Source organism: Danio aesculapii, chromosome 19, assembly GCF_903798145.1.
Source record: "Danio aesculapii chromosome 19, fDanAes4.1, whole genome shotgun sequence".
Classification (NCBI taxonomy): domain Eukaryota; kingdom Metazoa; phylum Chordata; class Actinopteri; order Cypriniformes; family Danionidae; genus Danio; species Danio aesculapii.
In genome coordinates this window covers 4,454,594-4,470,429 of record NC_079453.1, presented here as the reverse complement: position 1 = coordinate 4,470,429, position 15,836 = coordinate 4,454,594, and the positions used below count along the sequence as shown (strand labels likewise).

At 38.0% G+C, this 15,836-nt stretch overlaps 1 protein-coding gene across 4 annotated transcripts; it reads left to right on the top strand.

Moving 5' to 3' along the window:
• The first annotated feature begins 1,898 nt into the window (after window positions 1–1,898).
• thrap3b (thyroid hormone receptor associated protein 3b) lies at window positions 1,899–15,494 on the top strand. 4 transcript variants are annotated; one of them, XM_056479143.1, is made up of 12 exons: window positions 1,899–2,152; window positions 4,176–4,307; window positions 5,154–5,906; window positions 6,369–6,460; window positions 6,548–6,959; window positions 7,054–7,229; window positions 7,410–7,521; window positions 7,625–7,700; window positions 8,696–8,856; window positions 11,407–11,680; window positions 13,912–14,058; window positions 14,209–15,494. In XM_056479143.1, exons 2-12 carry the CDS (start codon window positions 4,186–4,188, stop codon window positions 14,434–14,436), a joined length of 2,553 nt encoding a protein of 850 aa, XP_056335118.1. In that variant the 5' UTR covers window positions 1,899–2,152; window positions 4,176–4,185; the 3' UTR covers window positions 14,437–15,494. The 4 variants fall into 4 exon arrangements, with proteins under 4 accessions (XP_056335118.1, XP_056335117.1, XP_056335121.1 ...); XM_056479142.1 differs by having other exon boundaries at window positions 6,369–6,959; XM_056479144.1 differs by lacking the exons at window positions 1,899–2,152; window positions 4,176–4,307 and adding an exon at window positions 4,614–4,720 and having other exon boundaries at window positions 6,369–6,959.
• Window positions 15,495–15,836: the final 342 nt, after the last annotated feature.

Below are 15,836 nucleotides of genomic sequence, written 5' to 3'. Positions count from 1 at the left end.
CATACTTTTTCTCACTGTGAAAATGACCTCTCTTAGAAAATGCTATAGTTCTGACTTACAGAAACATACGCATGTGTGATAGTAATTTTGCAGACATGTCTGAGAGAGAGGTTGGCTCATGCTCACTGGCTCTCTGTTGTGTGAAATACTAACTGGTGTTGGCCAGATTTCTCTGAACTGGCCTGTGATTACGGCTGTCACTCTGAGAAGCTTCAGACAGGTGTTTGAAATGGAGGCGCTGTGTCTGTTTTACCATGTGTAGATGGTGCAGTGGAAAAAAATGGCCACATAATATATTAAAGGGATAGTTCACCTAAAAATAAATCACTTACTCAGCATTAACATATCATATACATTGAGTTTCTTTCTTAATGAACATGAATGTAGATGTATTTTTTTTTTACAAATGTTGGAAACCGGTAGCCATTGACTTCCATAGTATTTGTTTTCCTGAATGACAGTGGTTATAAGTTTTCAACATTATTCAAAATATCTTGTTTTGTGTTTGGAAGATCCTGTGGGTGAGTAATTTGTAAGTACAGTTTCATTTTTGGGGTGAACTTTACATACATGTCTTAATCAGAACAAATAAGTGAGGGTAGATGTGTTAACATAATGAATTGAAGGGGCAAATTGAATTCATAACATGTTGGTTTAACATTTAAAGTAAACTACTAGCATCGTCATGCTGCTGCTAATACTACTTTTTATCTGATATTTTTATAATCTAATATATTTTACATATGATTATTCATTGCATGCTAGTTTTTAGTGTTTGGATGCTCATTCATTAAGTACAGATAATAAATAGACACTTGGCCATTACTTATTCTAACCAATAACTATTAAAAATATGTACTTATTCAATAAATAGTAGTACTTATTTCAGTAGCGACTAGTAAGTTTTCTATTATTACAAAAACAAATGTAATCTGCAATCTACTTTTGAGACTAATGAATTCCATTTGGGATTGTTTTTAGACATTATCAGTATCCCTAGTATAATCAGAAGCATTTATTATTAGATAATACTTCATGAAATAGTCATTATAGTCATTCACTTATTACACACTAGACTCTTGTATTTATTTCTAGCAGTTTTTATCTTACAAGTCTGATCTACTGAATTTAAACAAATAAATTTATTAAATGTTCAAGTTCATTTCTTTGTTTAAATTCATCCCAAAATAAATTGTTTGCAACCACTTAATTTAAAAAAATGAGTAAATCCAAAGAGTCAGCTCTGGATTCCCTGCTGAAAAATCTAGCTTAAACCAGCCTAGGCTGGTTGGCTGGTTTTAGCTGGTTGACCAGCCTGGTTTTAGAGGGGTTTTGGCCATTTCCAGGCTGGTTTCCAGCCATTTCCAGCCTGGTCTTAGCTGGTCAGGCTGGAAAATAACCAGCTAAATCCAGCTTGACCAGCCTGGTTTAAGCTGGACATAGTTGGTTTTGGCTGGGCTCCCAGCCTGGCTAGGTGGTCAAGCTGGTTTTAGCTGGTCATTTTCCAGCCTGACCAGCTAAGACCAGGCTTGAAATGGCTGGAAACCAGCCTGGAAATGGCCAAAACCCCTCTAAAACCAGGCTGGTCAACCAGCTAAAACCAGCCAACCAGCCTAGGCTGGTTTAATCTGTTTTTTTCAGTAGGTTATTTCTTTCAGTGTACTTAACGGAAAAGATACTTGTATAAAAGAAGCTACTAATACAGTAGGTACTGTTGTATGGTTCATAGATTAACATTTTGCCATATCCACATTTACCAGACATGTTAAAGCTTATTTTATATATCAATATTTTATCAATTTATTTTTAAGAAAAGAAAGAGTGTTTATTTATGTTGAAAATGGGAAGAATAGTAGAAAGGGGCGTGTAAAACCGTCTTGTGTGCGCGCGCATGTTGATCAGGAAGATCTGAACGACTTCGGAAGCCTCTTGCGTTTTGTGAGGCGACTAAATGGCCACTTCTCCGCTTCATTACTGAGAAACCTTGCAAAACTGATCTCACATATGTTAAAAGGGCGAAATAAATCAGGTTAGATAAAAGCATACGATTATTGCTCAGGATAAAGCGGTTAAAACGCGTTATTCCTCCGTCGCGTGCTCGCGGTGCCTCAGCTCGTGAGCTCGCGCTAATCACACCAAACTAGCCCACCAGGTGAGTCTGTTTTTATATATTAAAACGCTGTTTTGTTAATATTGTAATTGAGAATCTCTCATAAAACGTTGGTTCTTGTTATTTTGTTGCTGTCGCGTTTTCTTTTGCACGCGTTTCCGACAAGCTAATCAAGCTACTGTTAGCATAGCGGCTAACATTAGCTATTTTATAATATTTTTTAGCTGTACCTATAATGTTAGTTTGGTGGCATAAATTGGCGATTTGAGTTGTAATTTCGTTGTTTTGCTAGCATTTGATTGTAAAAACGTATTTTATGTTTGTTTTACGTTTGGTTATGAAATTATTTTTAAGTTGACGAATGTTTAAATGTCCTTCATTTTAGTCACAAAACGAACCAGAATGAACACGACTGCAGGTTATCATATCAAATTATGTTTAGAATGTGACCGTTGAGCTGAACTCATGTGCTATTCATTTATCATGGAAGAAGCGAAAACGAAAGTGTTTTGACTATAAAATGGCTGTTGTGTTCTCTTGCTTTTGCATTGGGATTTTCCATCTAATCCAATGGGAATTTAAACCTTTTCCATAATGTCTAAACCTAGTGACTTGCATATCTAGACACCATGCAATGCCTATTCACACAGTTGTGTGTTCTGTATATCTGGTTATTAGTTTGCTGCATATCCATCTTGAGTATTTCAAAATAATTTAATAATACTTAGTAATATGTTTATTGAACTGCCCATTGAGTTCCTATGTAGTCTAAATACTGCCTGGGTGGGTATGCAAATGTGCTCTGTACTGATGACTTGGTCAATGCAAATGTTGCCCATGAATTTCCGGAATAGATCGGAATCTAGCTACACAAGATAAACTGGGCTGTCTTTACCCTAAAGGGTTAGTTAAAATTGCTTTGCAGTTGTTTTTCTTCCTGCTTTGTTGATCAGTGCAAAAACATTAACTAAATGCATATCAGCTTTCAAGCTAGAAGATATGCATCACACACTGAATAATCATCAGTTAACTCATGCATCTCATTTTACTACATTCTGAATGTGTAACTAGCTTTCACAGAGTAATATTTGCAGTATATTCATCTAAGAATCTGCACACAGTTGTCTATTGTGTGTTTCGCAGAGAGAGCTTAATGAATCACCCCTGTATTGCAAACTACTTCTGCAAATGTTGCATTCAAATTAAAAGGAAGTGTGTTTTTGTATGTTTAGGATCTGAAGCTTTCACCCTTTGTTTTTGGTCATTCAAGACAGATTGGCAGATCTTTGTCCTTTTTCGCTGCATACTTTTAGGGTTGTCTTCTGTTAATGTTTGATTAATCTGATCCACATAGTGTAAACAGTTCATCCAATGAGGGTCAAGGTAAAACAAAAACCACACAGACACACACTTTGACCATAAATGTTTATCAGTTAAGAAATAGTGCAGTGTTTGAAGACAAATAAAGTTTTGTCGTTGCATCAGTTACCGTAAATTGGATTTTGTTCAGCTGACCTTGATTTAAACTGCTGTATTACACTGGAGAGACAACAGTAGTCTTTGTTAGCTAATCTTACATGTAGTTAGTGTGTTGACAAAGTATGTAATATCTATTGCAAAGATTTAAATAATTGTGTGGATTTAATGAGAAATAATAGTGCAAAATAAATTAAATTCTATAGATTAAATTGAATTCTTTGCTGCCTTTAAAAAAAAAAAGTAAGTTATAATTCTTATAAATTAAATTACTTGTTTGTCCTGTGGATTTAAATAAGTAGACAGTTTTGCTAAATTTTACAGTTTTTTACTACTGCAACATATCTTTTTAATCAGTTCAAATCGATTTCAGCCCTAATATAATGGCAGTAAAGTAACAGCAGCCTCAGTTGTAATTTCATTGTTGCTATGAAATGATTATTTAGTGATTAATGCGGAAGTAAATTAATTGCAAGTTGATTTTGCTAAAGACAGCCTTAGCTAAGGTTTGTTTTTTTACTCTTGATTTAAAGATTATCAATTATGCACGTAGTTTGAGGAGTTTTAATTATGATTTTTCTCATTTCAGGTACGCAGAGATGTCCAAGCCAACAAATTCTGCTTCTCGCTCCCGGTCCAGGTCTAGGTCCAGATCGAGGACCTACTCCCGATCTCACTCGAGGAGTCGCTCTCGCTCGAGGTCAAGAAAGCGTCGCTACAGGTAAACAAATTAAATAGATTATTGACACATTTTTTCTAACAAAGTTGTTTTTGAATTTTAATGTTAAATCTGAGTGAGAGGTGTTAGATGGCCATTTTTAGGTCTGTTTAAAAAGGAAAAAAGTTCCTCTTGGGTTTATCCTGCACATGACTGTATAGTCATTGAATACTCAAACAGAAACCACAGAGATGAGAAAGTAGGTTGCTCCTCCTCTTAAGTACTTCTCGTGTAAAAGCCCGCCTCTTTTTTTTTTGCACGCATCCTGTGAACAGTAAAACTGTTTCCTTTTGTCTAATCTGACTGTACAATTTCCACTGCATGTGGCTAAGCATGTCTCTCCCACAATCGAGAGCTTTCAACGTTGGTCAGTAATTGTTTTTCTAAATCCATTTTCCAATGAAAAAGCACAGACGGTAAGACATTTTCATTTTGGTTTAGTAAATGCTAGATTTGATCTGTAGTGTCTCTAGTAAAGCCAAGAAATGTCTTGAGGCATTACCAGATTTAGGTAATCAATTCAAATAACTGTGTAGGAACTTCTTGCAAAGCTTCTGAGGCTGGATATGTAATCTTTTATTCGGTGAGAAAAGTGTTGCGTCAGTTACAAAGTTAGCAGGAAGTCATTTACCACTGGTATCAAAAGCACTTGCTCATTTGCAAAAACCCAGGAAGGAGATTGTGCCATCTGTGTGAAATATTGATCCTGTAGCGCCATCAAGTGGTCATAAATCCTAACTGCATCTTTCTCTTCTCTCTCTCTCTCTCTCTCTCTCTCTCTCTCTCTCTCTTTCTTGTCTAACTGCAATCCTCTCTCTGTGCTTTGCATTTCACTCTTCTTTCTTCAAGTTCTAGATCAAGATCCCGTTCGCATAGCAGGGAGAGGAACTATCCTTCTAGAGATTTCCAGGGCAATCGTGGGTATAACCGTGGTTTTCGTGGCTACCGGAGGCCTTTTCAGTACAACCGGGGTAGAGGGCGTGGCTACTTCCCAAGAGGTAACTATCACCGGGGTGGTAGCAACTATGGTTACCGGTCCAACAATTGGCACGGCCATAGAGACCAACAGCAGCAGTACGACCACTCATACAGCCCTAGAAGAGGCCGCTCGCGTTCCCACTCACCACGAAAACGTACACCAAGCCGAAGCCGCTCACGCCATTCCAATAGATCATCTTCTGGCCGTTCCAGACGCTCCAGCTCATCTTCCCGCTCGCCATCTTCACATCGACGCAACTCCAGCACTGGGCGACCCCATTCTAAAGATGGCAAAGACAAGGGATCACCAGGTGAGAGCAAGGGAGCCACTAAAGAAGCATCCAAGCCTACAGGAAGCCCCCCAGAAGAGTCCGGCAATAAATGGGAAGGCATGACCGACTATGATGCCAGTCCCAAACGCAGTGCTGCATCTGCTGGTCCATCAGACATCAAAGTGTCACTTTCTGGAAATTCCGGCAATGGTGGTTCACTGTGGCGAAGCATCGGCCCTGCTAGTAAAAGTCCACCAGCAAAGACGTCAACCTCAACTGGCTTTGGCTTCTTCTCAAAAGAAGACATGAAGACAGAAGACAAGTCTGCCTCCATCTCGACAGCTTTCAAAAAGTATGTCTTTTTGCTTTTAATATTGCTTTGTGGATGTTTTCCCTCTTTCTTTTCTCCTCCAGGCAGTTTTTAATCAATCATCATTCTCTCAAATGTGTTTAGTCCTTGTACAGCAACACAGATCCTTGGAAGAATAGAGCTTATAATGGAAGCCAACTAATTTCAAAACTCAAATGTCACAAATGGGCCTTTACCTGTGCTATGAGGTTGTTTGCAATCCCATAATTTAGGAGATTTTTAATGATGTAAGTATGGAAAAAAACACCTTGGTTAGTCGTGTCTGCATTGCTGAAAAGTTGAGCCATTAGTTTGCGCATGTTTTAACTGTTTTTTGTTGTTGTAAGTAACCCTTTTTATCTTGCTGTCTTGTTGGCAACTGGTTTGGAAATGTAAATATTTTCTAATACAATCTGCTAGTTACTATGAACAAAAATCTGATAAATGTGTGATCGTTCACCTCAGGTTTTTGGCAGAAAAGAAAAAGCCTTCAGACAGGGATAATGGCAGGGGGGAATCTTTAAGCTTGGGTGAAGCTGACAACGAGAAGAGTGGCAGTAAGTCGAGAACCACATTTAACACATCAGATTCTGACTATGATGGTTCAAAGACTGACAAAGTCCTTCCGTTTTTGGATCCTGAAGAAGAGGAGTATCGACAGGAACTGAAGGAGAGGAAGGCTGAGGAGGAGACAAAGTATAAAGAAAAAACTCTTGTCACGATGAGGGACTTGACTGAAGAGCGCTTCGGGAAATGGGACGACTCCGTTTATCTGTCCAGCAAAGAATCGTCAAGGAGGGATGAAGATGTTGAGGAGGAACTGGATGAGGAACTTTATCGCAGTCGGAAACATGCGTCCAGAAAAGAAGAGAAGGCCGCCAAGAAGAAAGAAAAGAAAAAAAGTAGGATCAGTATCAGTCCATCTTCTCCGCCATCATCTGGAGGCAGGCCACTGTTTCCAGCTGGTAGAGAGGCTTCCCCACCAGTTAAATCTTCAGCCAAGAAAGAGCCACAGTTTAATTTTAGTATCAAGGCATTTACTGGTGATGGAGAAGGGTATGTGAAGTCACATTTACAGACTTTAAAAAAAATCTCTTATTATTATTTATGAAACATCTGTACAAATGAATGACTCACTGTTTTTCCTCAGCTCATCAGGTGCATTAAATAAAGAGAGGCGTTTGTCACGGGATCTTGTGCACCCTGGTAAAAAAGATCAGGAAGACTTTCGCTCAATCTTCCAGCATATTCAGTCCGCTCAGCTTCGCAGAAGCCCTTCAGAGCTATTTGCTCAACACATAGTGACCATAGTACATCACATTAAAGGTAAATCCAGTCTAATCTGATAGTTTTGAGTAATTCATCATTAATTCTGCTCTTTGTGCTTTGAGGAGCGTCAGGGTGCAGTCATAGGATACATTTTCTTTGTAAAGACTTTGGTTTCAGTTTTGAACATTTTAATGTGATGGTATGTAAGACATTTTTGTTTCTTCTCTCTGAATATAGCTCAACATTTCAAGTCATCTGGGATGACTCTGAATGAGCGTTTTGGAATATACCAAAGAAAAGCTGCTGAGGTCGAAATGATGAAGCCAAAAAAGAGTCCTGAGATCCACAGGTATGTGAATTTGTGCTTGTGCATCTTCAAATGAATTATTATAGTTTAATGCCTTGTTTTTCCCTCTTCCTTTTTTAATACTTCTTTCCATGCTCTTCCACAGGCGAATCGATGTGTCTCCCAGTGCTTTTAAGAAGCACTCTCAGATGTTTGAGGATTTCGAAGAGAGCGGCTACAAGGTGACACAGAGCGTTTTCAAATCTGAAATTCCTGCCCAAATGTGTACCAGCTGAAACAGCAGAAATGTGCTATGAGGTGTATAATTCTAATGCACAAGAACCCCAATCTCAGTCTTGTATTACTGAGCGTTACGCTCTCACCCTCCAGCATTTGTCGTATGATTAATCGTGGGTACATACTTGCCCAAACAAAATGGCTAATCAAAAGGAAGTGACAATTGATCCTGTGTCCAAGCCTTTCAATGGACCGCTAACCAATGCAATAGTAAGTATATCTCATCAAAAATGTGTTTATAAAAAAGTGAGCCTCAGTACTGATCAGTATTGGGAAAGCATGGAGCATGCTGCTTTCCCATGAGATCTGTCCGTTTTTGTTTTAGTTTTGATTCCTTTATTTTTCATAGATTCTTACGTGTTGATAGATGTCACATTTTCAGTGGGCGTCCTATAAAGTCTTTTATCACATTTGTTCCTAAATTTAAACACATTTCAGTGGTTTCATTTAATCTTACCCAACACTAAAGTAATAGAGGGTGACTATTGCATTTGAGGCTGTTCCTTAAGATGGCCAATAGATGGAGTTTTTCAGCTGGATTTTCCTTTTTAATTGTCATAACCGTCTGCCATTTCAGTGTGAGAAGAATGTTCTCAGCATTGTGTTAGGTTAACACTAAATTAATCATGTTAATTATTAATTTGTTGTAGGTTTGCACAAAAACACCAATTTTCTCTGTCTGTAACCACAGTTGTTTATCAGAATCTGCTACATGTTCTTTCTCTGCAATAAAAACGAATGAGCATCAAGGCTAAATTACATCCAAACAAATAAATCAAACTTTTATTGTTTGGTAAAAGTCATTGTACAGATTCTGTTAACAAAATATTGCTTAAATTAATGTCATACTGGTTTATTTCATTAAGATGAAACAAAGGAATTTATAGTTGTTTACACTATTGCTTTGCTAATATTTTTGGATCTTGTTGTGTCTCCACAGGATCATGGCAAAAGGCATGAAGGCGACTCATTGGACCTCCGTTTGGCTATTGAACGCCGTAAAAAGGATCCTAAACGAGAAGGGGGAAAGAGTTCAGCTGGCTCACGCACACCCAGCCATGAACTCTCTCCCGACAGATCCTCCAAACAAAAGAAATCCAAGTACGCTCAAGTCTTTGATTTTTACTGATGAATAATATTTGAACAGTTGCAGATTTTTGCAGTCTTGTGCGCTTTTGCTGGACTGCAATCATTTGTCTAATTGTTGTTCTAACATGTCTGTTTTCATTCACAGAGAAAAGCTGTATTCATATTTAAAACAATCCATGATTGCAGAATTAAAAAGGTGGCATTGCTTAGTTTCTCAAGATCTGTTTGATAATGTTTTGTCATTTTAATTCTCTAATTCTTCATCTGTCTGCTGTTCAGAATCAAATGAATGTAGACTTAGATTACCGTTTTAGATGCTTAATTTTCAGTGTGCTTTAATATTTTAGGAAAGTAATATTATAAAATTTTTTAGCATATTTATAACAATGAAAGTAATTTCCTAAAGTATGAAACTCGTTTTAATATTAGTGAAGTACCACACCAAAATTATATGTAATTTTATTGCCCATGCAATAATTGGTTTTATGTTGTGTTGTTGTTTTTTTGGTGTCCAACAACTACTCTGATGCCTCATTTAATGTAAGCAGAATCAAAGCCATCTTTAAACTTCTATGCTGTGTTCACACCAGACGCATCTTGCGCAAAGAAATTGCACATAAATAGACGCCTGAGCTTTTTGAGTTAACTTGAGTTGCCTCATTCGCGCATCAAATTCGCTTCATTCGTGCTTAAAATTCTCTTCACAATAGATGCAAGTTAGCATCATGAGCGGCGCTTCTGTCTGCCCGGTGACTTACTTTGTTGCCAAATGGCTAACGTGGATTTTATTGAGAGAGTAACTGTGCTTAAGGAAGGCTGAAAAACAGCATGTATTACTTAAGCGCTGTGTCTGAGTCCATTAGATCCTTTCTGAGGTGCACCCAGCTCTGAGTTCATAAGCTCCTCCAGAAACTCTACCTGGATAATGGAAGCTTTCAGCGGTGCTTCAGACTGAGCCGTGCCCAGTTTTGGCTGGTTTCCACTGAGTGGTACGGTTCGGTACGCTTTTATGGCCCAAAAGTACCAAAAAGTGAAGCGTAGCGCTTTTTGGGTATCCTTTATACAGGGTACCTAGCACGCCAAAAGGGTACCAAAAGGAAAAGCAAGACATGCAGCTGAACGCTATTGATTTATGGAGAAATGTCACTACAATGCGTACTCAAGCCAGAAGAATGAAAACAAAGGAAGCGCCATTTTTAAATACACAGTCGAGACATTACGCTGTAATAATATATACATATAATAGCAAGCCATGGTTGACCTGAGCTCAAACAAACCTTGTCGTCATCTTGGGGAACAGCCACAAAGCCAAGAAGAACAAAATCGGCCGTGTCCTGTTGTTGTTTTATGAGGCTGTCTAAAAGAGTGTGCGGTTTCACTTTCTCATGCACTCACAGCGCATCTATATTTGAAATAACGAAATTGAGCTGATGATGATAACGTGCGCGTGGTTATTGAAGTGCTTCTGACATCCTGTCCTTTCAGAAATGGACAAACGTGAGAGTGATGCCTGATAAAACAAAGGAGAAGCTGAGAAAAAAAAAATGAGCAAATGATTCTTTCAGCAACCTAAAACATGAACAAACTGCCATGTTTAACTATTACCAACACCTTTTGGACTATTGTGAAGTCTAAATGATGTGAACGTTAAAGATACAGATGAGAGGTTTGGACTGACTCTAGGCTATATGTTGTGTGTTTTTGAAGCCAAATAAGCACTAAATGTATGCTGTGTGTAGTTTTTCTGTAATTCGTATATCAGAGACTGTAAGGTGCTGTACGTGTTCATAAATGTTGCATTTATTTATTTATTTTACATAATTACAGACATTACAGTAGGCTATTTTGCAAAGATCATTGATCTGCAGTTATAATCAAATTATGTTCTTAGAAAGGTTAGTAATAGACATTTATACACCAGTATTTATGTGTATTAAGCATCTGTTTTGTGAGAAGTGCTTCTCATATGATATGTGAACGACCCATACAGCTTTACTGTAGACATTTTTTCGAGCGTGGATGACGTCGACTGAAACTTTGTCGAACACCACGCCTACCATTGGTACCCTTTTAGCAGTGGAAACGTAAGCCTGATAAAGGTGACCCATACCGATCAGTATCGTACCGTACAGCTTTGGACACCAACAACAGGCACTACTTCATAATCGCGCCCCTGCTAGAGCAAGCTCATGATTGGTTAATGCGGCACGAATGTCCGCTAAACTACAGATTTACAACTGAAGCGATTCTCGTGCGAAATACTTAACTCACGCTGATTAATTGGTGTAAATCCTGTCATTCGCGCACACTGCAGGACGTCTATTCATGTCTTTGCATTGACTTGGCATCTGGTGTTAACGCACCATTACAGTCTTTCAAACGAAAATGGAAATCTTTAAATGCAAATGTATTGTTTTAAATTATAATTTAAATCTAGTGTATACTGAGTACTTTTGCTACATCCTTTTAGATCGCCGAGTTTACTTTGCACTCAGATTTTTTTCTTTAGTCATTGATTTGGTAATTTTTTTTATTCTTTTTTTTTTTTCTCTCATTTTAAAGAAAAAGCAAAAAGAAACGAGAGCGCTCTCCTTCCTCCTCCTCCTCTTCGTCCTCCTCTCCCTCCCCTCGTCCCTACAGAGGGAAGGAGTACCTGGAGGAGCACATGGAGGGAGGCTTTAACAAGGCCCGCCTGGGGTCACGGGACTACCCCGGGCCCATGGAGCGCGGCCCTCGAGACTATGAGGGCTACATGGAGAGGGGTTATGAGCGGGACAGAGGAGGATACGATCGAGGAGGATATGACAGGGGTCGCGGAGGTTATGACCGGGGCTTTGTAAGTACTTAACCATTCCTTATCCAGCTGAAAACACTTACTGATTATTAATGAGTTGGAGATGGAATTTGTTTCTTCACGCAGACTGGAATCATGGATGACTCTACGGGGCTTGAAAATGCTACCTTTTTTGGTCGAAATTTAACCTATGAAATGGGGCTATGCAATATCATTTTAGCATCAATATTGCAATGGGTGAATCTGCAAGATCTCAAGCGATTTCAAGTGAATTTAAACAATTTGGACATAAGAAATTATATAGTTTAAAATTACAAAGATTATCTGTTAAGTATTTATATAATGAAGACTACATTATTATTTTAAATCAGATTGTTGGATTTCTGTAAGTCAATACTGTTAGACTGATGCGGTTTATTTCATTTTTATCATTGTTTGATTATTTTCATCTGTGCTGTAATTTGTATTTTGTATATATTTTATGCAGTTTTATACATTTGATGCAAATGCACTCCCCTACAAAATCATCCCTATCAATGTAAAATAAAATATGAATTCTTTTCAACAAGAATCACCTACGAAATTGTAATCGTATCGCGATATATAATTGCAGAAAACCAATGCAATGTCAGTTTATTCCAATAGCATGCAGCAAAATAAGTTTTGGGAGCAAATGAGCAACTGCATAACATTTTCACTACAAAACAAACACTGCATGCACAAATTTAGAGGACATTCATGCAGAATTTATCTTTGCACCAAAAAAAAATTAAATGCTGTGCATGGTTTAAAACGATTGTCATGGCAAGTTTCTACAGTAAACAGAAGCCTACAATACTTTCCCTGCAATCAAGCTCTTCTGATTGGCACCCTGATCTGGAACGGACAGATAATATTTAGAATAAATAAACCGTTTAAGTCAGAATTATTAGCCCCTTTTTGAATTTTATTTTCTTCAAATATTTCCCAAATGATGTTTAACAGAGCAAGGAAATTTTCACAGTATGCCTGATATTTTTTTATCTTTTTTATTTTGGCTAGAATAAAAGCAGTTTTTAAAAAAAAAAAAAATAATAACATTTTAAGGTCAATATTATTAGCCCCTTAAAGCTATGTTTTTTTCGATAGTCCACAGAATAAACCATCATTATACAATAACTTGCCTAATTATCCTAACCTAACCCTAACGGTAATTATAAAAATGTAATTTAATTTTAAATGTTGGGTGGGTCCCAAATATTTCCTGATGCTCCTAAATTTGTGTTGAAGTTGAGAGCACCAGTGCTACCAAGCAAAAAAAGTTAATTTTGAGCCCTGGTATAGCTTACAAGATGTTTTATTGATTAAGTCCTATGGGTAAAATGCTGATTTGTCAATTATTTGGCACCCTGCACATTTCAGGAATTATCATATTTTCAAACATGAAGTTGAAAAATAATCAACTGAGCAACAAAAAAAATGCTCAATGTTGTTTGGGTTTCTTTCATTGTTCAATTAAATGAATGGAGAGGCAGGCCATCTGTTGTGAGCTGATAACCACAAGGCACTGTCGACTAAAAAGGCTTGTTTTCTCAAAATAGATAGCACATTCTGTGTGATCGGACCTTAGTAGAAGTTGTAGTAGGATTCGTGGAATATGCAACTTTTTTATTATTTTGTTTTATTCATAATAATTAGGGACACTAGAGTTAAAATAAGGAACTATCCCAGGACAAATTCTTGATCACCCAATTCAGTTGAAGCTAATTAATGTGAAACTTTATTTCTCATACTGGTTGTTTACAGTCATAACTGAATTAGAGCCTCTGAAGTGATTGGTTTAATTTTTTTAATCCTTCTAGTTGATTCAGTTCAGCATTTTTTTTTATAACCTCCTAAGTATTTTTTACGTTTACGCCTTGTGCCCATGTTACTCTGGCCTCTTGACCTGTGAAAATAGTGTTTTAAAAGCACTGAAGACTCCATTTTAATTAGGACATGCTAGTGTTGTGTTTGCAAACAGGCATGGCAATCCACAATGGCTCTGGTCTATTGTGTATCTTTCTCTGATTCACCCTCTAATGGTCACAAAATACACACATGCCCAATGAGCGTGAATGGTCACACGTCATGCCTTTAACACTGTATAGTGTACTATAATTGTACCATTTTAATTGTGGTTTATTCGTGCATTATCTGCTATGATTTAAGCACTTATTTCAATTTCTTTTATTTGCAATGCATTATTTTTTATTTCTCTTGGATTCTCATGTCATCATCTCTTGTGTTCTCAGCCGAGAATGAGAGGAAGAGGATGGAACCGTGGTAATTACCCAGGCAACAACCCCAACATCAACCCTCCGAATATGGGCGGCCCACCGCGTCCCCCAGATGAGGAGTGGGACCCTGAATACACCCCCAAAAGTCGAAAATACTTCCAGGTGTGCTAGCATTCATCTCCCCTCTTAAACGGCATGTAAAAAACTGGTGGTGGGTGGCTTCGCTTGTCCTGAATAAGTGAGACAGAATAAGCTGCATGGTGGCCAGTAGGAGAGTTTCAATTTCCTTCTCTCTCTCATATCCCACTGCAGCACGACGACCGGGACAAGGAGGGGGAGATGAAGTGGCTGGACACAAGGGGGCGAGGAAGAGGGAATTATCCACGTGCTAGAGGCACCTTCGTGATTCGAAAGAGCGGTGGGAGCCCAAAGTGGACCCACGACATGTTCCAAGGCAACATCGAAGAGGGAGAGATTGAGGGAGGCTCAGAAAACAAAGATGATGATAAATCTGGGGAAAACACCGCTTCTAAACCATAGTCTGTTTCTGTAAATCGAGAAATGCATCCTCTTTTTGTTCTGGTGTTGGACTGTATGATAAAACCATGTCGTTTATAGCAGTGTTTCCCAACAATGTTCCCGAAGACACACCAACAGCACATATTTTAGATGTTAACTATTAACTTCAGGTTTTGGAGTCTCCTAATGTTCTGATGAGTTGATTCAGATGTGTTTTGATTAGGTTGAAAATGTGTGCTGTTGGTGTGCCTTTAGGAACAGGGTTGGGAAACTGGTTCATAGCACCAGTTTATCAGCATTTTAGTCTGTTTTTTTTGGTTTGCTTTAGGTGGGGGGAGGTGATTTGAAGAGTTCAGTCATTCGGTGGCTGACATTAATTTGATCTTCATTTAAAAAGTGCAATAAGGAAATCCATGCACTTGTGCCTTAGATTTAACTGTACTTTATGATTTCTTTTTTACGTTTTTATTTTAATTTTGGCTTTCTATTTTCCCCTTTCTGTGCATGTACGTTCATGCTGCAATCATTTCTATTTCTCCCATTTTGTCGTGTAATCTCAAAGATGTGCGGATGTCCCTTGTGGACCAACACACTGTGTGGTGGGCCGTTTTTCTGAAAATCGTCTGCTAAAAGTGTACATACTCTGAGTTTCCCAGCAAATGTAACATCCAAATTAGTCGTTCCCTTAACAATACCACTAATGACTAAATAAGTTAAATAATATAGTGTAAATTATACTCCTAATTTGATCAAAAACAAAATGTCCACCATTATAATTCTGATTTTAAAGTGTAGATAATGATGGAACATGCAGGTTATAGCGACGCGTTTATTGCATTATTGTGCTTGAACTGTCCCTCACGTTGTAAGATAGCTCATGCTGCATGTTTAGATCATGTGGCTTTTGCGCCGTTCGGTTGTGCTGTACGACACACCAGGGACTCGATCGCTTGCTTTTCCTTGTAGGCATCTCGCTTTGTGGTGATATTACTGTAACGCTGTGATCTTCTGTTAACATTACTCAGTGCTTTCGGTCTCCGTGGTGGATTTGAAATAAAACCCGTCCTCTGTTTGATAAACAGTCTTGTTTTTCTTAATGTTTCGTTGGTTTTGTAAGACCGCTGCTCTCGACAGCTGGAGCTTTTTGGTGATTATTATGAAGAGCTTCAGCTTGGTGGTGGTAGATGTGCGATGTGAGCTATTTAATGACTCCGTTCTCAATTTATACGGTTTTGCATTGGGGCTGCACGATATTGAATGCATTTGACATTGTAATATTATATTTCTTTCTCTGTGATATATATTGCGATGTAAATACAGTTTCAGGAGATGAGCTATATTTGGAAAGTCATTCGTTTAGATTGATTGGGATGATTTTGCAGTGGAATGACATGAATATACAGTGCTACCAAAATTGGGTA